The sequence below is a fragment of the Littorina saxatilis genome, linkage group LG16, assembly GCF_037325665.1.
Source record: "Littorina saxatilis isolate snail1 linkage group LG16, US_GU_Lsax_2.0, whole genome shotgun sequence".
NCBI classification, from domain to species: Eukaryota; Metazoa; Mollusca; class Gastropoda; order Littorinimorpha; family Littorinidae; genus Littorina; species Littorina saxatilis.
Window position 1 is genome coordinate 35,707,745 of NC_090260.1, and position 24,696 is coordinate 35,732,440.

Here is a 24,696-nt window from a genome sequence, read left to right on the forward strand (position 1 = left end):
GTAAAAACGGTCATACACGTAAAATTCCACTCGTGCAAAAACACGAGTGTACGAACGCAGAAGAAGAAGGAGAGAGAGAAAATGCTTGGTTGTCCAGTCTGTCCAGCAGACGTTCCTTGTCTGTGTTGATGTTGTGTGTGATGACAGTATGTCGTGATTGTCAGTGTGAACAACAGGAATGACCTTTCTTTGTCTGTGTTGATGTTGTTGTGTGTGATGAAAGACTTTGACACACACACACACACACACACACACACACACACACACACACACGTGTATAGTGTGTTCAATGAACAAGGAAATTGCAAACATGCAGTAACTGACAGAAGCGAACCAGTCTTCGGATCGTAAAATGGAATTCAACTGACAAGTTCTTCATTAGGGTTGAGGAATGTCCTTTATTCAAATTGTAAATCATGGTGTCACACAAGCATTGAATGGTGCCAGTTGAGAAAGTTGTTTGGAAATGTTCATTTTCTTACTAACAAAGATAGTAGCGGAACAAATTATAATCAAAATTATAACCACACAAAAAACCAAAAAAAGAATTAGAAAATAAGTAATTAAAAAAAACCTGAATTCTTGTGTTCTTAGTCATTAATCTATTCACTTGCTTTCATGAAAGACATGTTTGTCCTTTTGCTCCTGAGAACTAAGTTGCCTTATGAATTATGCTGGCACACTGAGGGCAGGGCACTGTGCAGGCGATGTTGTGTTTACTGTTGCCATGGTGATTCAAGGCTGACAGCTGCAGTAGGCGGGGGGACAGTGGCCCCCAGCACACTCGTCGCGACACCACCGGTCCAACTCCGCCACGCCCTGCCACGTGTTGATGGCGCGACACGGATTTTGTGCTGCTGCAGTGGGCGTGAGGGGCGGGGCGGTGGGTGGTAGGGAGGGTGGAGGTGTGGCAGACTGGGGCGTGGCCTGAGCGGCGGGTCGACAGGCACAGTACTGGGGAGGACAATAGCCGGCACGGCACTGGTCAAGGCAGTACTGGTCCAGCTGAGGGTTGCCGGCCCAGCCGTTGATGGCGTAGCACAGCGTGCTGTTGGTGACCGGGTTCGGAGAGGTGATCGTGACGCCAGTGGGGGCCGGCCCGCAGCTACAGTAGTTGGCGTTACAACCAAACTTGGGACAGGTCTGCGTGCACCACGCGTCAAGGTCGGATTGCCCCGCCCACGTGCCGATGGCCCGACACTGCTGGGGGGCGGAGCTGGTGGTGAGGGGGACGATGGTTGTGGGCAGGCCGCACTGACAGTTCTGCGAGGGACACAGACCCAGGGGGCAGTTGTCGCTACACCATTGGTCGCGCTGCGCCATGCCCCGCCAGTTGCCGATAGCGATGCAGCGATTGGTCAGGTTGACAGTGCTAGGCGTGGCCAAGTGAGGGGTGGGTGCTGTGGTTGGCTGGGCGTGGTGAGGGACAGTGTGAGTGACAGTGGAGGAGGGAGGGGTGTGTGGGACACCCCCAGTACAGGCACAGAAATTGGCGGGACAGTTGCCCAGCGGACACTGCTCCGTACAGTACTGGTCAAGCTCAGGCACTCCCTGCCACACGTTAATGCCGTAACACGGGCCGGAGAGGGGCTGACCGGTGTGGGGCGGAACGGGAGGCACCGTGCCGGAGGATCGTGGGGTGAGCTGTGCAGTAGGGCGTGCCGTGGACATGACTGGCGTGCTGGTCTGGCCGTCACACCGACAGCTGGTGGCCGGACACACCCCCTGCGCGCAGTTCTCCCGGCACCACTGGTCAATCAGGGCCATTCCTTGCCACAGGCCGATGGCGTAACACGACGCTGACGTTGTGTGGGGCGGTGCAGCTGTCACCAGACCCGGGGTGGTGGTCATTGGAGGCAGGTAGGTGGTCGGTTGACCGGTGGGAGAAGCAGAACAGGCGCAGTACATGGCGGGGCAGTTGCCGAGCGGACATTGCTCGCTACAGTAGCGGTCAAGTTCAGGTACTCCCTGCCAGGTCTTGATTCCGCGACACACACCGGACCCGGCCTGACCGCCTGATGTGGGGACACCTGTGGCTGCGGCTGTTGGCGGGGCTGTATGGAGCGCAGTGGGTGGGGCGGTGGGCGGGCCAGTGGGTGGAGGAGTCGGTCTGACAGTGGGAGGGGCGGTGGTGACGATCACGGGTGGCAGTGTTGCTGCTGAAGCGCCGATGGCGATGTCGGAACAGCCGTAGAACTCCTCCTGAATGCTACCAGCGTTGTTTCCTGCACGAAAGACAACAGGTGGGCGTACACTTTTGCAATTTACTGTAACTAAACATCACATGAAGAAAAGAAAACGTGTAGTTATAATACGTCTCTACCGATATACTGTTCGTTGTCTTCACAAAATAGTGTGGTATGAAGTGTATTTCCGTGGGATTTGAATGCCAAAATTGATTTTATTTGTTTAACTAGTTTATTTGGGGTAAAACTATTGGAAAATGATGGGGTTCAAATTTCCCGACCCTTCAACCCTCTGCCTCTGGCCCCCCCCCCCCCCCCCCATTTCGGGACCCCCCAGAACCGACTGAATTCCTAACTCCTCTAATAATGGACGGATTTCTATGATCTTAAGGTCGTTTTGGTGTATTTAGCTGATGCTGAGTCCATTTGACATGTTTTCGAGGCGATCGGAAGTAACTATCATCGACTTCCGGTTATGGCAATGGCAAATTCAGGGTTAGTATCGTCATTGTTCTGAGAAATTCACCTATGCATGTAATACCTCTTTTTCATGTTTTTCTGGCACGATAAAACGATTGGTGCACTCTATTTTGCATTAAAAATGTTCTGGTAAAAGGTAGGTATGCCAAGACTACCCAAGTGTAGTGAATTATTGGTGTACATGTAATTGCTCGAATTTAGCCCATACACTATTTGTATCCGTTGTGTGTATAATATTATGTTTCATTGCATATAAATAGGATTGACATTTCAAAATACACAATCATTTATTACCATCACAATTACAATTCTCAACAAAACTATATCAATGCATATATCATGCACTAGATGAATACCCGCTTCGCCGGGTACGGCTTCGCCGGGAAGAAGTAGAGCCGAATACCCGGCTTCACCGGGAACCCGGCTTTGCGGGGTGTACGACGGCTTCGCCGGCGCACCGTACGAAGAAAGGGAGATAAACGCGCAAAACACTGGAGAAGATAAGGAAGAGTTACTGGGAATGGATGTACAGAAAAACCAAAATCGGTTCAGCGCTGCGCGCTGAGAGCACGCACATGTTCAAAATTTTCCACGATTGTGTCCGGGGTCTACCTGAATATGCCCACCAAATTTGAAGCAGATCCATCGAGAACTTTGGCCGTGAATCGTGAATACACAGACAGACAGACACAAGCCGTGAATTTCCTGTTTCACTCGGGGATTTCACGAATTTCCTAAGAATTCTAGGTAATTTGCGAATTTCCTGAAATGAGCATGCCATTTTTTCACAAATTTACTGAACAATGAAAAACGTTTCAGTAAATTTGTAAAATTCTTTAAAAAAAAACAAAAAAAAAGAGTCCGTTTTCTTTATTTTACATTGTGATTTTGATAGATTTACTGTTAGAAGAAAAGAAAAAAAAATTTGATTTGAGCATGATTTGGACCGAACATCTTCAATTTTTGGGTCCGACACACTACCGACCCGCCACGCCAGCCACATGAAAGGAAAGTGAAAATAAGTTATAAGAAGTTTGTGGTGTTGGGATTACGAAAACTCATGTAAAAACAGCTCACACCTGAACTACCAATCAGAGCCTTTGCAGTTCAGTCCGCGTTTGGTTCATGTTGCTGATAGGCAGCCCAACAGGATGGCAGGCAATGCAGATGTTGAACTGAAGTTCACCACAGAACTTTTCAGACAACGTGAGGAAAATAAAACATATTGTTTAATCCCAAAGTCGGAATATAACAAGATTGTGGAAGATGTCAAGACTGCAGCCGTGAACAACGCAACCAAAAGTCGACAGGAATATTATAACCTGGCGAAGTGAGTTTATCTTTCTCTGTCGGTCTCTCTGTTTGTCTATTGCTCCGTCTCTCTCTCTCTCTCTCTCTCTCTCTCTCTCTCTCTCTCTCTCTCTCTCTCTCTCTCTCTCTCTTTATTTCTCTCTCTCTCTCTCTCTTTTGTTGCTCTGGCTGTCTTTCAGTCTCTGTCTGTCTCTCAATCTCTATCTCACTGTCGCTCTTTTTATCTGCCTGCCAGTCTGCTAGCCTGGCTGGGTGTCTTTCTGTCTGTGTCTGTCTGTCTTGAACCTCTGTGTCACTCAAGTTGTACAACGTGAAGTAGTGGCAGCACAGCTTGGTCTTGAAGTATTTGTCATTTGCTTAGATACATAGGGCCAACAAGTCGACCTGCAGATACATAGTGAAAACTTGGACATCACCATTCTCTTTTGCAACCCTTTTGTCAATGTTCTTGTGTTTGCAAGCTTCGTCTTTGCGTTGAATGTGCATCTGGTACACATGCTATGGGATGTTTCCGTACTTGGATTCACAGCAAACGTTGCATTCATAGTTTGTGGGGTTGGTGAATCACAATGTTTGGTTTGCTTCACTACTTCCATTACTCATGGAAGATAGTGACTTTGTTTCCAAGCGAAAGCTGCACCATCAATTGACCCCTGCTCGCTCATGCGGAGCTTGCACCAGACAGAGCAAACATGACTCCTAATGCAAACAAGTCGAGCAGATACAGTTTTTGTCATGCTTTACAGTTGTTGGGTCCATGTAGTCCACATGAAACTGACCACGATAATGGAAACAGTACACCCACGAAACACAATCAGAGTTCATACGAACAGTGATGTCATCTATGATAAGTTCCGTTTCGAAATCCCATGGTATAGAACTTTTATTCAGGCACACACAGCACACAAACCTAACATCTTCAAGCGAAGAGAATTGGCTTTCAGGTGTGAAGGACCCACTGCCAGACATGACGGACTGCATTCAGACACTAGAACACAACTTCAGTACGTGACATAGGCCTATACATACCTGTACATCTTCAGCTAACAAATAAGATCAGAAGTTCAGGACTGAACTATTACATAGTTAAGAAATATGTCAGAATACTTAAACTACTTAATCTCTCTTTGTAGTTATGCTTTTGTACTCAGCAAAGGAAAAATACTAACAAAACAATCATTTGAACAATAACTGATGTCGTAGTTTGTCATTTTCCTACACAATACGTAATGTGGGCACTTCTAGCTTCATTAAATTAATGACACTAATATTTAATTGTACCTAAACTCTGAGCGTACGGATGATTATGTTACCGTAACCTTGTATCTAACGGAAACAGTTCATTTACCGCTGTGTTTAGATGTTAGAAAAGTTGTAAGTCGACATACGAGGTTTGCATCGGATTCATTCGTAAAGAAGAACCAGGGTTTAGATGAAAAGGTTAGTCAGTGTAATATGGACGAAACTGCTATCAAGAACGCAGAATTGATTTTTTCTGAGTTTTTTTTTTAGCCGTAAGCGCCATGTTTATCGGAGCAGGAAACTCTTCCAGAGTGAGGCCCCTTTGTTGGTTTTACTGCGGTGAACAGCAGTTATGAGAAATTCGAAATGAGAAATGGCGCTTACGGCTAAAAAAAAAAACTCAGAAAAAATCAATTCTGCGTTCTTGATAGCAGTTTCGTCCAGACTGGACTCCAGCTTTTGCTTTTCTTATTTTTCTCTATCGTCCAAGCCCATAAAATCGAACAAGGCGGATTGCGTTTGGATTTCCCTCTTTCAGATGACTTGAGATTGCCCCCCTTGAATCGTTCCGTGTCAAGGCCAGTTGTACTGGCCGCGTGTTCAAGATGTCTCTGCTGCGGCTCAGCAGCCCGCGGCCGCCGTGACCATCGAAATTTGCGAGGAATATTCAAAAAGCTTAAACCACACTCACTTTTTTTTCTTCTTGAAAACAGCATAAATATTGTTTTAAGCGTAATAAGTTTAATCTGTATGTATGCTGGAGGTGTAAATGCACTAACATGCATATTTTGTTGCTTGTAAGATGTAGTGATCACTTACAAAACTTTGACAAGTTTGGTCTTTCGGTTGGCGGTGTAATGTGATTCTTATGTACCGGTTCGACATGTAGAAAACAGCAGTATTTAACTGATTTCTTCCGCATTGAATCTTTCTTTGTGCAATTAGTATAGAAGATTGCAGAGAGTGTATCAGTTCTGATGATTTAAAATGTGTGTACTTATTAAGCAGCCCTGATAGTACTGACTATGTCTCTTTCTACTAAACTCAGTGTGTGACTTCTTAAACTGTGCACATTTTCAGCCAGAAATTCATTTCTCTTCCTTGCCAATTTGTTCTTTCCTGGCCGAGCGATAACCCCTGCCAAGGGTTGTGTTCTGCGATGTTTTAGAGCTCGGAAAGGCAGCAGAGGGCTTGCCATCAGCTTTCTCTAAATGGATTGCTTGAAGGCTAAAAAGGAAGGGATACTGCTACATCAGTGGTGGTTGTTGACATCTTGTATATATACAGCTTGCTGAATCCTATTGCATGGGCCAAAGAAGGAAACTCGGCTCCACTGTTTTGATATATGTCTCTGTCTGCCTTTCTGTCTCTCTCTCTATCTCTATATCACTGTCGCTCTTTATATCTGCCTGCCTTCTGCTAGCTTGGCTGGCTGGGTGGCTTTCTGTCTGTGTCTGTCTGTCTGTGTCTGTCTGTCACTGTCACTCTGGAAAAAAACCAGGCTTTTATACGCAATACATCTTTTACCAAAGCATGGATCGAGTGCCCTACCACACATTTTGTATTTGTGTTTTCAGGTATGACGTTCTACAGTGTGGTCATGTTGAAAAGCTCATTAAGAAGAGGAGTTGTGCTGAACAAACCCCTGTCTACTATGTCACCATCGAGGAAACTTTCGACGTCATCAAGCGCGCTCATATCTCGACGGGCCATGGTGGGCGTGATCGAATGATCAAAGAAACACAAAGGAAATATGCAAACATTAGTACCAAATCGCTCGAGCTTTTCAAGTCACTATGCGAGGAATGTCAGAAAAAGAGAAAGAGACCCATGACAAAAGGTGTAGTTGTGCGTCCAATCATCAGCAAGGAATTTGCATCACGAGGACAAGTTGATCTTGTTGACATGCAGTCCATGCCAAGCAACGGTTACAAATGGATCATGGTGTATCAAGACCATCTCACCAAGTTCTGCGTCCTCCGGCCTATTAGGAGCAAACGCGCTGTAGAGGTTGCAGCCCAGCTGCTTGACATCTTTCTCGTGATCGGTGCTCCTGCAATTCTCCAAAGCGATAACAGCACTGAGTTCACAGCCAACATCATTTCAGAACTGAAAGATTTTTGGCCAACATTGGAAGCCGCGACATCCACAAAGCCAGGGATCGGTTGAAAGAGCAAATGGTGACATCAAAGACATGCTGGTGGCCTGGCTGGCGGACAACCATACTCAAGACTGGGCAACAGGGATAAAGTTTGTGCAGTTTTATAAAAACTCTTCCCATCATTCGGGAATAAAGCGATCCCCCTACTCAGCACTATTCGGCAGCGAGGCTAGTGTTGGGCTCACAACATCATCTCTACCCTTTGAAGTCCTGAAGAATTTGGAAACTGAAATCTCCTGGCACTGGTTTTGCATCAGCCATCCTCTGAATCCAGCGATCCATCTCCTACAGAATCAAACCCTCAGACTCCTTCAGAATCAAACCCTCCAGCTCCTTCGAAATCAAACCCTCAGGCTCATTCAGAATCAAACCCTCCAGCTCCTTCGGAATCAAACTCTCAGGCTCCTTCAGAATCAAACCCTCCAGCTCCTTCGGAATCAAACCCTCAGGCTCATTCAGAATCAAACCCTCCAGCTCCTTCGGAATCAAACTCTCAGGCTCCTTCAGAATCAAACCCTCCAGCTCCTTCGGAATCAAACTCTCAGGCTCCTTCAGAGTCAAACCCTCCAGCTCCTTCGGAATCAAACCCTCAGGCTCATTCAGAATCAAACCATCCAGCTCCTTCGGAATCAAACTCTCAGGCTCCTTCAGAATCAAACCCTCCAGCTCCTTCGGAATCAAACTCTCAGGCTCCTTCAGAGTCAAACCCTCCAGCTCCTTCGGAATCAAACTCTCAGGCTCCTTCAGAATCAAACCCTCCAGCTCCTTCGGAATCACTGAAACTCTCAGGCTCCTTCAGAATCAAACCCTCCAGCTCCTTCGGAATCAAACCCGCCAGCTCCTTCTGGATCAAACACGACTCCTTCTGAATCAAGCGATCCAGCTTTCGGTTCGCAATCAATTACTAGTTGCATGGACACACCGGTCATCGCAGATGTTCCAGGACAAATGTTGGATGCTCGCAGTGATCAGATCAAACGGTGTCGAGCAGATGCTTTTTCTGGTCAAATGTCTCAAGCACAGCGAATGGTGAAGAGAAGTCGGGTGGACCTGAAAGCCGGAGAAGTTGGTGATAATGTCGCTGTGCCCGAGCCTCTAGTGGATCGTGGCAGAGGAGATCCAAGAAATATACTTGGTGTGATTTTACACAGGGACGTGGAAACAGACATCTACACGATTGCGGTTAAGGCTGGTATCTTACATGGCGGATATTCTCGAAACCAGTTTGATTTATGTCCGCAGAGATTGCTAACCGAAGAAGATGTCTCTCTTGACAAGGCTGTGTCGTTGCGGTCAGCCGTGATAGAACGGTCAGCATCAGGCGGGCAAGGCTTTGTGAAATGCAGCTGTGCAGGGTCGACAAAAATAATGTAAAACAAATCGATGCAAGTGCTACAAAGCCAAAGTACTGTGCAACTCAAGATGTCACAGCAGCCAATCTTGCACCAATAAATAAGACGCACCATGAAGAAATTTTTAAGCGTCTTTTCATTGCCATAATTATGTCTTGGTTTAAACACGCTTTTATTCAATTAAACATGAGACAATAATAAAACGAGAAATAATAGGGCCATGAACTCAAGCGAATGCTTATATTACGTGCCATATGTCTGTGCTGTACATGCCCGGCTTGTTTTGTTTTTATCTTGTATCATAATGGACTGTTCTACCACGGCTGGCCGCAAATGACAGTATAGGAGAGAGATGTGAGTGTCACAATGTACCTTTTAATGTACTCGTTCAGATTTTATGTTAACAATTTTATGAAATAATTACAGTTTAAGAGAGAGAGAGAGAGAGAGAGAGAGAGAGAGAGAGAGAGAGAGAGAGAGAAAAATATGAGTGTATAACTTGCATTAATATAAGGAAATCAGAGTCATTAAATGGTTCACAAGCAACCAACAAAGCACTTGTTTCCCTTCAAATGTGTTTCAGTAAATTTGCGAATTTCCTGCCCCTTGAAAACAGGAAATTCGCAAATTTCCTAGAATTTTTCAGAAATTCGTGAAATCCCCGAGTGAAACAGGAAATTCACAAATTTACTGAAATTTTCAGGGATTTCGCAAATTTCCTGGTTTTGAGAATTTACTGTAACATATAGATATAGATGTATTGATAAAACAATCGTTAAAAAAAGAAGAAATTTATCAATAAAATTGTATAAATGACATGTCATACCACACTAAAAGGACTTTCAAACAAGGAAGAGTCGCATTACGATGTACATGTAGAAACCAAAACCGGAAGTACCCAGAGAGATACAAGGGCTTATGTGCACTAGAAAATTAGCAACTGGGGTAATTAGCAAGTTGGTAAAATCACAAACAAATCTCAAATTCAACCAAGAAAATTGGTTGATTAAAATCAACATGGCCGAAGCAATGTTTTCATAAAAGAAGCGGTATTGTACGGGCACATGTTGAATTTGGGTTACATGTGTTGCAGAGTATTTGAAAATCCGTAGGCATAAAAACATGCAAAGAAGAGTGATAGGTCCCTGTTGTGAATATAGTCAAGTGGATAAATTGATTACTTATGTTTCACACTAGTTTTGCTGTTACAGCAGTCCCTCTCATGAACTGACACCCTTGGGCCAGTGCAAACCTGTCCGTACATTGCAGGTGGCCGGTCACAGGAGAGCCCCACACACTCGACTCGAAAGGAAAAAGAATAACTTGTGAAAAAAAACCACACAGAAAACATCCCACTATCTATCTTATTGCGCTGTTGCGCTGTTCTACTACGACTGTGATGTTGTGCTTGTGCTTGCTGGTTCTTGTGCTTTGTCTCTAAAAGACTGTCTGTGATATCTTGCTGCATTGTTTCTTCAGTGACTTTAGTGGTACTGCTATCTGACTTTTTGCTTTGCTTTTGCTTTGCTTTGCTTTGCTTTGTGCTTCGTGTTTTGTGCCTGCCCCTCGTGTCTTGACCACTATCTTGGTCGCTCACCTACTACGCTGTGCGACCCTGCCTCTGCGTGTCTCCCGCCACGCCCCCCAAGCCACGCCCACTCCACGGGCTGCGCACTTCACTGCACTTCACCTCACAGCCTGGTAGTGTACCCGATATAATTTAATTTGCCCTGTTTCCAAATTCTGGGGAGCCTTTTATTGAAATAAACCCCCTCCCGGTCATGGAAACTATTTTTTCCCGTAAATACCCCTAGCCAAGAGCTACATATAACGGAGTGTATGTTTGTTTCTTTGTTCCTCTGTCTGTTTGTTGTTGTTCTTTTTTCCCTCCACATATGCTGCTCGCCTGTTAAGCTATGTAGTGGTTGTCTCCCTCCCTCTATCTTGTGTATCGCAAGCCATAAGCCGTCACAGTCAGTCTGGTAGTAGTTCTTTTATATAAAATCTTACTCAAATTTTAACAAGCTTTTTACAAAGCATCATAAGTACTTTCACAGGTGCCCTCATGCTCATCGCTCACTCACCTCATGGTCCTTGGGCTTGACTTCGATTAGCGAGGCAGTCCTCCCATCTACCCCCTCGTCACCACCTCACCCCTCATCACCCATTGGTCCTCCCCCCCACCCCCCACCCCCCCTCTAAAAAAAATTTTTTTTTTTTTTTTTTTTAATTTTTTTGTTGTTGTTGTTGTTTTGTTGTTGTTGTTGTTGTTGTTGTTGTTCAACTTGTTGTTGTTGTGGTTGTTGTTGTTGTTGTTGATGTTTGATGTTGATGTTTTGATGTTGAGTAAATGAGAAGTGGATATAAACCACTAGTTTTTAATTACAGTCTGGTGGCAGACTTGCCACTGGACCTCCATACTTGGAGCTTCGGCTCAAACATGGCCTCTCTTGATGTATCAGAGTCGCCGGAGTCACCGGATAATACCATGGCATCTCCCCCCACCTCCACCCCTTTTCGATTCCACGGAAGGGAGGTGGGGAGTGAGTCCGGGGCATCCTTTTGCTCGGCCAATCCCCCTCCACCAAAAAGGAAGAGAGAGGACTCCAATGGAAAAAACCACACAGAGGGGACTGGGAGTCCCATCCCGTCTGGTTCCGGGACCGAACCCCATGTGGGGAAGGCCCCGGACCAGTCGGTTTGGGTCTTCCAAAAACCAAAACAAAAGAAGAAAAAAAATGGTAAAAAAACCAAAAAACCAAAAGGCGCACAGGGGGAGGCCACCAGTGGCACCGCCGCTGCGCAGAGCACCTCTATACAAAATATCATTGAAAAGGCTGGGCCCGAGGAGATTTCCTCCTCAGCGGGCGTGGCCCCCAAAACAGCAAAAAACACAAACCCAACAACTCAAAACAGTCAGAAGCGCATGGGCGCCAGGAAAAAACTTTTCAAACAAAATCCAGGCCCTCCACCAGAGTTCCTCCAGTTCCCCGTCATAATCGAGGACACAAAGAGCGGACCAGCCACACTCTACGGGGTGGGGCTGGGACGTTTCAAGGTCCTTGGTGCGGCGGTGGGGGAGATCCTCTCGGTGAGGGCCATCTCTCAGAATAAGTTCTTGGTCGGCTGCACAAATGCCAAGCAGCAGACCAAACTGGCTGCCCTCACCGATCTGGGGGGAATCGGGGTCAAATCATTTGTCCCCGAGGCCACCACAGACGGAGTCATTAAGTCCGTGCCTCTCTCTCACTCCACTGAGGATCTGAGGGAGATGAGCATTAGGACCAGAATCCGCACTGAGAGTGGGGACCTTATTGAAAAGGGCCCCTCCTCAGTGAAATTCTTGGCCAGGCTCAAGAACAGGGACGGTAACCCCTCTACCGCTGTTCGCCTGTGTTTCAGGGCGGCGATACTCCCAGAGAGTGTCGTGCTCGAGGGGGAGCTGTACGGGGTGGAGCCTTACGCCTGCCCCGTAAAACGATGCACTCAGTGCAACAGATTCGGCCACCTGAAATCACAGTGCCGATCTAAAACACCCACCTGTGCCCGATGTGCCACCCGCGGGCATGACGGTCACGGGTGCGATAAAACAAGAGCCTGTGTCAACTGCAAGGGCGACCACTCTGCGGCCTATCAGGGCTGCCCCGAGTACAGAGTAAGGGTGCTGGCAAACAAGATCAGAGCCGCAGCCTACATTCCGTACTCGGAGGCCCTGAACAGAGCGCGCAGGGTCGCCCAAAAAAATATTGAGGCCCGTGAGGCCCCGGTTTCCCGGTCCCCTCTGGAACAACGGGACGACTACTGGAGGACTCACCAGCCCCTCCAGGGTCGCCCCACCTCAACCCCCAAGAAAACCTACAAAAATGCCTTGGCTCCCAAAAAGATCGGGAGCCTAACCGACCTGGGGGCAAACCCCCCCTCGGCCATCAAGGCCGCCTCTAACACCACTACCACTATAATAACCAAAGAAACCCTACCAAAACAGTCCGGCCCTGTGCGGCCGACTGGGGGCGCTAAAAAAAACACCAGTGCCAAACAAAGCACCGCCACCCCACCCGCAGACATCGCCGTCGACACCATTGTCGAAAGGGTGATGCAGCGGGTGGAGGAAGGCCTACAGGAGAAAGTGCGTCTCGAGCGAGCTAAGGCCGAAAGGGAACTCGCTCGGGACGTACTAAAAAAGATAGGTGAACAGCCCCAGACAGGTGAGGAGAGGGGTCTCCGGGGCTTCCTGGAACAGTGCCTCACTTTCATGTGGACGGCCCGGGACAAACAAAGCCCTGGGGCCCTCATCGACTCCCTGTCTGATGTTTATAAACGGTTTACTGGTAGGGCTACTGAACCACTTGTACCGGACGGCGCGCTCATGGCTCTGAGCTCGCTGGCCGGCGCTAAAGAACTCACTATTAAAGAGATGCTTCAGTGTAAGGCAGCCCTATAATGTTTAACAACATATTCAAAATACTTCTATTTCAATGCTTCCTTGTGTGTCTCCTGTTCCCAATGGCAGCAGAGGCAGGAGAAAAATCGAATAAGCAGCATACAACTCTGAGTGTCCTACAGTGGAACTGCCGGGCCATAAATACCTCCTTATTCCAATTAAAGAACCTTTTACAGCAAAAACGTTTTGATGTTCTGGCCCTACAAAGCCTAAAATGTTATTATAATAAATTACCAGAACTTGAGGGCTACTATTATCCCCCTGTGATTGACCTGTCTAACAGGGCTTCACACATCAAAGTGGCCACATATATTAAAAAAGGGATTAAATATACCCCCATCTCCTCTGTTGTAACCAGCTTTAATAACTGTAACTCCTGCGTTGTGGAGATAGCCCTGCGACACCAGCGAAAACTTAACGTTGTTAATGTCTACTACGCAACTGGTTGTCCGGGGCTTGACACCACGGCGTGGATTAAGAGCCTAACCTCAAACGTCTCCGGATGGCTGGTGGTCGGTGACTTTAATGACCGCCACCGCCTCTGGAACTCTGATAAACGTGTTGTGTATCACTCCACTAGCAAGTTAGCTGTAAATTTATCAGATACCGAACTTATCTTGCTAAACGATGGGTCAGCCACGAGGATCCCTGATGTTGCAACAGGGACTCCGAGTGCTATTGATCTGTCTCTTGTCAGCCCGGAGTTGGGGGCGTGCACCGACTGGTGTACGTTCCCTGACCCATTTAACTCAGATCACCTACCCATCTTTATAGATATAAACAATGCTGAAGCCGAAGGGGAGGAGAGAGGTACTACTTCCAGGTACAACTTTCCGAAAACAAACTGGAATCTTTTCAAAACATTGCTTGAGGAGAGTAGTGTACATGACCTCTCCTCCCCGGACGTGAATGCATATTATGATAACCTGCGCACGTGTATCCTGGGAGCGGCAGACGTCAGCATACCTAAAAAATCTAGTGGCAACGGACGCCCCCGTTCCCAGCAAGTTTCTTGGTGGAACGAGGAGTGCGACGTTGCCATAAAAGATAAACGGTACTTTATCCGTAAATACTTGGTAAACAGTAACCAGTTTAATTATAGATTAATGAAAGACTCACAGGCTGAGTGCAATCGTATTATTGCCTCAGCAAAACTTAAAGATTGGGAGCTATTCTGTGCAGAAAACGCCCACACTTATAAAGACACTGTTAAAGTGTGGCAAAGAATAAAACAATTTAAAAGACGTCGTACTACGCCCGATAAGCCGCTCAAAGTAGGCCAGCGCCTGACTGCCAACAACTCAGAGAAGGCAGAGGCGCTGGCTGAAACGTTCGCCCGGGCTAGTCAAAGTCGTTTCCTTAACCCAGACTGCTTAAAATACCGTCTTAACCAGGAAGAGGGTTTCGTGCACCCCGCCTGTGACGACGACTTGCCTGTCAATAGCGAACTCCGTTTTACAGAGCTAGCTACAGTCATTAGACAGCTAAAGTCAGTCAAGAAGGCGGCTGGTGCCGACCCGATCTGCTATCAGATGATTAAGCACTTCCCGGACTGCTTTCTTAAAACCCTCCATACGTTTTTTAACTTCTGTTGGTTAAGTAACCAGATCCCTTGTGCGTGGAAGGAGGCCCAGGTGGTGGGCATCCCCAAAAACGGGAAACCGGGCGATCTCCCCACCAGCTATAGGCCCATCTCCCTAACGCCCCACCTGGGTAAGCTCTATGAGCGACTTGTCCACAGGAGGCTCGAGTTTTACCTTCAGCGGAATCACATAATACCTAAATGCCAGGCCGGCTTTAGAAAGGGCCGGTCCTGCACGGACCATGTTGTCAATTTTGTTGAACGCATAAGGAAAACTCTAGCCTATAAAACTAACTCACTGCTAGGTACCTTTTTTGATGTAAAGGGTGCCTACGACAGTGTCTGGCACAACAGGTTACTCCATAAACTTAAAAATATTGGCCTGTCAGGCCACATATACAACTTCATTAAAACCTTTATTTCTGACAGAACGTTACACGTTAAAGTCGGTTCTGCTCTCTCTGCGTCCCATAAACTGGACATGGGGGTGCCCCAGGGGAGTATTATCGCCCCGGCCCTGTTCAGTATTATGTTGCACGATATTGACAGTGTGGACGTGGGGGGAGCGACCGTCCTACTTTATGCTGACGATCTAGCCCTCCTGGATACCAAAAAGCCTGTTCCTAGAGGGGCCAAAGGTAGAAAGGGCGAGATCTCTATGGACAGCTACCAGACCAATGTTGATAATCTATGTGGGTACATGACCTTAAATGGTTTTGCCCTAGCCCCTGAGAAAACTGTTTTTTTCGTCGCTAGTCGACAACAACTTCTCCATAAAAAATGCTTTATAACTGTAAACAATAAAATCATCAAACCAAGTAACACCGTAAAATTTCTAGGTGTTACGGTTGAAAAAAATCTTTCATGGTCTGTCCATATTGAGAATCTCGTCCAAAAAGCCCAACGTGCGTTAGGTATATTAAAAATACTAAATAGTGAACCCTGGGCCCGAGGCCAAAAGTTTCTCCTGACCATCGTCAATGCGCTGATCAGATCACGCTTGACGTACGGTCAGGAGGCTTTCTTTTCCGCCAGCGCAGAGGCCCTAGGCCGCCTCCGTGGGGTGGAGTGCAAGGCGCTTCGCATAGCGCTGGGGCTCCTCCCCTGGTCCAGCCACTCGGCTGTGTACCAGGAGGCTGGCTGGATGAGTCTTGATGACAAACGCCGCCTCTGCGCTGCGCGTTACTATGTGCGTGCGGGACGTGTGGACAACACGGTAGACGATGTACTAGAAGATTTCCCACAATATGAAAATATGCCAGTTACAAATAAACGGGGTCTCCGTGTGATGACAAGGTGTCAGCCACTGATAAATTATATTCAACCCATCATAAACCACAGCATAACTAATAAAGTCATACCTGAAAAAATACCTGTTCCTCCTTACCCCCCCTGGCTGCTTGAAACGCCTGCTTTTCATTGCGACCTGGGGACGGAGGCCACAAAGCAGGATAACCCTCATTTTCTGGCCATGTTGGCCAATGACCTTCTTCACAAGAAATTTTCCCAACACCTAAAGATATTTACAGACGGCTCTAAGCTGGATAATGGGAGGGTAGGCTGCGCCTTTGTCATCCCGGAACTAAAAGTCACTAAACACTACCGCCTGAATGACGGAGTGTCTATTTTTACAGCTGAACTTTTTGCCATTCTTATGGCCCTCACATACATTAATGATATTCCAGTTAACCCCCATAGTATAGTTTTATGCACTGACTCTCTGTCCTCAGTACAAGCGCTTCTGTACGGTTCCAGTAACCGTATGGAGGTGCTATACGATATAAAATTAATCTGCCATCAAATTATTTCTGCTGGCACCCCCGTGGACATACAGTGGGTTCCGTCCCACGTAGGGCTCACGGGGAACGAAATGGCTGACGCTGCCGCCAAATTGGCGACAGGGTCTCCTGATGTGACCACAGACGTAGGCTTTTCCCTCCCGGAGGTTTACTCCAAGCTCTATGCAGCAGGGAGGGCCTTAGTACCTAACCATGTTATTAAGCTTGAGACACCCACGTTCCCCTCAGCACTAACCCAAATATTTAGGAGACTCCGCACTAGAGCCACAAAGTTTAAAATCTTTAAACCATTGTGCTCGTGCGGGTCTCCCATCAGCTATAACCACATTTTTGAAAATTGCAACGCCAATATCATTTCTTTTAGAGTCCTGCGCGATCATGGCCTAGCCTTTGGACTTAGGCCCGCAGGACTACCTAACAAAACATAAAGACCTGGGCTGGTCGCACTCTCTTTTGATGTGTCGATCGGTCTACCACTCAACCATGGGAGCGTGGGTGTAGTCTGCCGTTGTCCACACTCCTGCCGCACCTTAGGGTTAGACGTCTCCTGCCCCCGTTCACCATCCCCAGCCTAACAGAACGGACGGGCTATAAATACAGTGCCGCGTTCAAAAAGGTTCTCAACCGGTCCATCCCCCAACTCCCAGTGTGTACAGGTTGGTACACACTTCCCTATCCCACCTCCCCCACTCCACCCCTACCCCAGGAGGACGGGGGATTGTGTTGAGACGTCGCCCTAACCTTACCACACCTCAACATTCGCCACCATATTATGTGTACCAGCGCCCGCCGAGTGGGGATCGAAGGACAGTGCTTGTTCCACCCTACAGGCGGGTGACTGTACACCAGACCTTTTTGTTGGTGTGCGAGATCTCGCCGGTACCCGTCTGCCGGGAGCGAAGGGCGTCCCCTGCTCCACCTGGCGGGCGGGGTGCCGTGCACCGCACACCAACACACACTCATACTTGTTCCTTTTTAGCCATAACATTTTAATAAACTGTTGTAACAATATTCCCGTCGCTATATAACCTTGATTGGTTGAAGGCGACGTTAAACACCAAACAAAGCTTTTAAACTCAGCTTTTAAGAATACACGCTATTTTATCAAAAGCTGTGGGCATTTTGATCCGGCGGCGGCCTCGGCCGCTCTCTTTTTTATCACCAGAAGAACGGTTGTTCCTCTCTAAATTTACTCGTTGTATTTATGTTTTGTCTTCTCGCTGTTTTGTGCGCGAGAATGAAACCTTTAACTCTATCCCTTTATATCAATCACCATCATCATGTACATAGTGTTTATATCCCTCCATCGGACTTTTATTTTTTATGATAAGGTGGTCCTGAGTTTTATCAATTTTAACAGCGAAAAAAATAAATATACATTCCTTTATTGGCCCATCCCCACCACAAGCGTGTGAAAATATATTCCCTTACCATATTCTTTTATCCAACAGAGGTTATCACTAATTTATAGCGGATTTCAATTCTGCACCTCCCTTGTAGACAGGTGCCCCTTCCTTCCTCCCTCCCAAAGCCAATAGCGTACGAACAAATCCCCTCCCTAATGGACGCATGTCCGTGGGACAGAAGCATCATCCTCGGCAGGAGAGCCCCCCCCCCCCCCCCCATCACACACACTCAGGCACACTGACGGACTGAGTGAGTCTTTGCTACTGGTGAACGAGCTCTACTTGTCCTAAAACAATAAGGTCAAACTACTACAACTTATATTAACTGAAAGAAAAAAACTGTCCTGTAAAAATGACGTTAAATCAACGGTGTCAGAAAAAGAGAGATAAAAGAAATCCTCAAATTCCTGAGGATACAGGCACCCCATGAAAGCAGCCACGAACATACTCACAGAGGCACACATGCTCGTGCAGATACTTTGCAAAAATATGAATTGAAAACCTGCATATGTGGTAATTTTGTGTGTGTGTGTGTGGCTTTATTGAATACTTCAGGCAATGACTTTTCCCTGTCCAGTTTTTTCTTTCGTCTCTCTTACCCCTCGCTTACCCACCCCCCACCCCTTTACCCTCCACTCCCTTTACCCAGCCCCGACAGCACAAATTTGTAATCTGCAAGGCAGAGTACACATTTTCTAAAAGGAAGACTACTCCTCTTCAATTATATCCAGAGATCTTCCAGCTGTCTCCACCATAAGCCAAGTGGTCGAGTCTTATAACCCCTTTCCACACAACCGTTCTAGGTCCCGTTCCCGTACCGACCAAGGAACGGTGCGGGCACGGGAGGGATCGGGACAGAACCGCAACTGATGAACGTAACTGATCGTTAACGGAACTGCTTTGAACGGTAGGGACGGCTGAGTTTGGGCTGCATGTTCAAATGTTTAGCCGTTCCCCTCCCGATCAGAATGAACGGTAATGGAACCTCAACGGTAACGGAACGCTTGGATCATTAAAGGAACTTAAAACAACGGTAACGCAACGGTAGCGCTCTCACACACTGAGTTGTCATACCCGCATTCCACACATTCGTTCTAGGTCCCGTTCCCTTACCGACCAAGGACGGCTGCCACTATGGTCAGACGCTGCTGAAAGATGCCAAAAAACGGCCGTTTGCGCAGCGTTCCATTGTTGTGGCAGCATTCCTTGGTTGGTACGGGAACGGGACAAAGAACGGTTGTGTGGAATGGGGGTATAACTTTTGACACCGACAAACTGAAGAATGAACAGATCTATGAGGGCGTCTCAATGGTCCAGGCTCAGGAAACAAAGAGTATATATGGCCTGGGGCGATTGTAGCTTCCCTTCTTCGTGTCCAATAGACAAGGACAATAAATAGTAGAGCATAGTGCAATTTCATGTTGGCATCTTCTCCACTGAAAGCTATAACCCAAAGACTTGAAGACCAAAGTGCTTTACCCCACTTCTGACCCGAATCACCCCCCTTCCGCTAGGTACACGTGCACTCAAGTTAACCTCTGCTTTGACCTGTGTGCCAGGAGTCGGATGAGAGAGAGAGAGAGAGAGAGAGAGAGAGAGAGAGAGAGAGAGAGAGAGAGAGAGAGAAAGAGCGAGCGAGAGCGAGAGACACACACACATATACAGAGACAGACATAGAAAGACAGAAGCGGAGAGACTCAGAGGGAGACACAGACGCACAAAGACGTACATACAGAGAGAGAGAGAGAGAGAGAGAGAGAGAGAGAGAGAGAGAGAGAGAGAGAGAGAGAGAGAAAAACTATAACTGATCTCGTGAGAACGGTAACAAAACGAGACATGTCAGCTTTCCGAATGCATTGCAATAGATGACCGCTCCTGCGGCCATCAATAATCCGACCCCGCGGCTGGTTCGAGGTTGTGACTTTTTGGTGCACATCTACCCTGAGCACAGAGACAGTGAGCGAGTTTTAGCGTCAACTAAGGTGACTCGAGTCGAACCGGAGGTCGCAAAAACTCGGTCCGGTACGACTGGAGTGACGTCACCGGTTAACCAACTTTCAACCTTGCTTCCTGCGTAGGGTCTCTCCAGTTCCAAGATGGCTGCCAAGGCGAGGTGAGAAACTTCTGCAAATATTTTTTGACAAAGTTACGGATTGTGAGAAGACATTTGTTGTAAATCACTTAGCCTTTCAAAAATTAAGGATACTGGGTTGGATACTGTCTTAGTTTTAATGCATTTTATTTTAGCAGTGATGTTTATTTTGGGAAGAAATGAGGTCAACAGGAGTTTGGGTGCGCTGTCGGCTCAAATGTACTTTAGCGCCCTGAACTTTTACCCGGCTGTTTTGCGCTCGATTTTCACGCTCACTTCTTCATTGACGTTCGAATCGATAGTTCGATGTTTTGGCATTACATTCACATCAACAATAAAACAGTACTGCTTGTTCATCATCGTCGTCCATCAACTCTCCACAACAGTAAATCCGTAACGCGCTTGTCGCCATCTTGTTGCAAGGGACGCGACTGGACACAACCCAACAGCGTTTCCGCGAAGAAAAAAACCAGACATGCGCAGTGACCCTACCGTAGCTCAACCCTGTTCCTCGCGAAAACTCGCTCAGAATGCGAGCGACTGGAGGCGGGAGGATACTGTTATTGCATGACGGAAGAAGCTAAAGGCGAAGGACCGCTGTGCAGGGAGACTGAAGAGGAAGAGCGAAACAGACGAGAGGTGAGAACCACATTCAAGGGGGAGGGAAAGGGGGGGGGGTGAGCCCAAAGACTGACCTGCGTGCCACTTCCACTGCAGAACACACTGCGTACACGTGAGACCCTGTGGCAGTTTCACTTTGAGGTCCACCCGTCCTCTGCGGCCACCTGTAATAAACACACAAACAGACAAACACAAATCAAAGATTATGAACACGCGTAGTGTCTTTTCTTAATTCAGTAGCTCGAAAGCAATATACCATTATTTCTCCCCCTCTACCTATCCCTGTCTACACCTCTGCTCTCTGTCTCTGTCTCAGAGCACACGCACGCACACACACACATACACACACATACTCACATACACACACACACACATACTCACACATACACACACACACACACACGCACACACATGCACATGCACATGTACAAAACACACAGACACGAACACAGACACAGACACACACATAGACACACACAGACACACACACACACACACACACACGCGCGCGCGCGCGCGCAAACACATACACGCGCTCATACACAACCAAACCATACCCAGGTCATAACGGGTGCCGGAGCCATCAGCCAGAGACAGGAGGTTATTGTTGAGACACTGTTGGGTGATGGGGGTGGTGGGGTCGTTGTGGGGACACAGGCGGAACTCGAACCAGCCCTTGTGGTTGGCCGTTATCTCCACCCCCACCCCCACCGTCTGCAACACACAACACCCGGTCAACACACAAAATACGACACACAACACACGGTCATCACACAACACTACAACACACAATACTACAATATACAACAATACAACACACAACACACGGTCTTCACACACCACTACAACACACCACACTACAACACACACCACGGTCAACACACAACACTACAACACACAACACGGTTAACACACAAAACGGTCAACACGCATGACTACAACAAACAACACAAGAACACACAAAACTACAACACACAACACGGTCAACACACACCACTACAACACACATGACTACAACCCACAACACGGTCAACACACAACACGTAACACACAACACGGTCAACACACACCACTACAACACACATGACTACAACACACAGCACGGTCAACACACAACACGGTCAACACACACCACTACAACACACATGTCTACAACACACAGCACGGTCAACACACAACACGGTCAACACACACCACTACAACACACATGACTACAACACACAGCACGGTCAACACGTACACAACACGGTCAACACACAACACTGCAACACACAACCCGGTCAACACACAATACTATAACACACAACAGTACAACACACAACACGGTCAACACACAATACTATAACACACAACAGTACAACACACAACACGGTCAACACACAATACTATAACACACAACAGTACAACACACAACACGGTCAACACACAATACTATAACACACAACAGTACAACACACAACACGGTCAACACACAATACTATAACACACAACAGTACAACACACAACACGGTCAACACACAATACTATAACACACAACAGTACAACACACAACACGGTCAACACACAATACTATAACACACAACAGTACAACACACAACACGGTCAACACACAATACTATAACACACAACAGTACAACACACAACACGGTCAACACACAATACTATAACACACAACAGTACAACACACAACACGGTCAACACACAATACTATAACACACAACAGTACAACACACAACACGGTCAACACACAATACTATAACACACAACAGTACAACACACAACACGGTCAACACTCAATACTATAACACACAACAGTACAACACACAACACGGTCAACACACAATACTATAACACACAACAGTACAACACACAACACGGTCAACACACAACACACAACACACGGTAAACACACAACACTGTCATCACACACCACTGTCAACACACAACACACGGTCACCAGAACAACACACAACACACGGTCACCAGAACAACACACAACACCCGGTCAACACACAACACACAGCACTGTCAACACACAACACTGCAACACACAACACGGTAAACACACAACACTGTCATCACACACCACAGTCAACACACAACACACGGTCACCAGAACAACACACAACACCCGGTCAACACACAACACACAGCACTGTCAACACACAACACTGCAACACACAACACGGTTAACACACACAACTGTCAACACGCATGACTACAACAAACAACAACACACTTGATTACAACACACAACACGGTCAACACACAACACTACAACACACAACACTACAACACACAATGCGGTCAACACACAACACACAACACGATCAACACACAACACGGTCAACACGGTCAACACACAACACGGTCAACACACAACACGGTCAACACACAACACGGTCAACACTGCAACACACAACACCGGTCAACACACAACACTACAACACACTACAACACACATGATTACAACACACAACACGGTCAACACACAACACTACAACACACAGGCAACGCGGTCAACACACAACACACAACATGGTCAACACACAACACGGTCAACACACAACGCGGTCAACACACAACACTACAACACACACCACGGTCAACACACACCACGGTCAACACACAACACCGTCAACACACAACACGGTCAACACACAACACGGTCAACACACAACGCGGTCAACACACAACACTACAACACACACCACGGTCAACACACACCACGGTCAACACACAACACGGTCAACACACAACACGGTTAACACAAAACACGGTTAACACAAAACACTACAACACACACCACGGTCAACACACAACACACAACACTACAACACACATGACTACAACCCACAACACGATCAACACACAACACGGTTAACACAAAACACGGTTAACACAAAACACTACAACACACACCACGGTCAACACACAACACACAACACTACAACACACATGACTACAACCCACAACACGGTCAACACACAACACGTAACACACAACACGGTCAACACACAACACTACAAACACACATGACTACAACACACAACACTACAACTGTACAACACACAACACGGTCAACACTACAACACTGCAACATGACACAACACGGTCAACACACAACACGGTCAACACACAACCCTGCAACACACAACACGGTCAACACGGGCACAACACACAACACGGTCAACACACAACGGTACAAAACTTTCTTTCTTTCTTTCTTTATTTGGTGTTTAACGTCGTTTTCAACAATTCAAGGTTATATCGCGACGGGGAAAGGGGGGGAGATGGGATAGGGGAAAGGGGGGAAATGGGATAGAGCCACTTTTTAATTGTTTCTTGTTCACAAAAGCACCAATCAAAAAATTGCTCCAGGGGCTTGCAACGTAGTACAATGCAAGAATGCATGAACTGGGAGAATGCAAGTTTCCAGTACAAAGGACTTAACATTTCTTACATACTGCTTGACTAAAATCTTTACAAACATTGACTATATTCTATACAAGAAACACTTAACAAGGGTAAAAGGAGAAACCGAACCGTTAGTCGCCTCTTACGACATGCTGGGTAGCATCGGGTAAATTCTTTCTCGTCCCAACCAATATGGGACTCCCCCTAACCCGCGGGGGATGGTACAAAACTACAGCACCTGGTTAACACACAGCACTACTACACACACCACACAGTCAACACACAGCACTTCAACACACAACACTTCAAAACACACCACTGCAACACACGGTCTAAACACGACACTGGTTAATCAAGTGAGCCAATGACGATGTATTTGTGACGTTGTGGGGTTACTAAACTTGTGGCCAACGCACGTGTATTATGATTAACAACTGACCTGTCCCGGTGTGTAGATACGGGTGATGACGCCTTTGCCATAACGGCCCCCAGCCTCGTTGTCACGTGGTGTCGGCTTGTTCCAGGGGTCGCCACACACACCGCACTTACCCTGGTTCACGTACCACTGGGTCTGCACACATCATCATCATCATCATCGTCATCGTC

At 47.1% G+C, this 24,696-nt stretch overlaps 1 protein-coding gene across 1 annotated transcript in view; it reads right to left on the reverse strand.

Annotated features, from left to right (window-relative positions):
- Positions 1 to 378: 378 nt before the first annotated feature.
- The window catches only part of LOC138950944 (uncharacterized), a 31,872-nt gene continuing 7,554 nt past the window's right edge, over positions 379 to 24,696 (reverse strand). Inside the window, exons 2-5 of the mRNA XM_070322658.1 lie at positions 24,530 to 24,661; positions 21,231 to 21,387; positions 20,748 to 20,837; positions 379 to 2,225 (exon numbers count right to left, since the gene is read on the reverse strand). Coding sequence (XP_070178759.1) covers positions 736 to 2,225; positions 20,748 to 20,837; positions 21,231 to 21,387; positions 24,530 to 24,661 — 1,869 coding nt within the window. The 3' untranslated portion in view covers positions 379 to 735. The remainder of the gene's footprint in view (positions 2,226 to 20,747; positions 20,838 to 21,230; positions 21,388 to 24,529; positions 24,662 to 24,696) is intronic.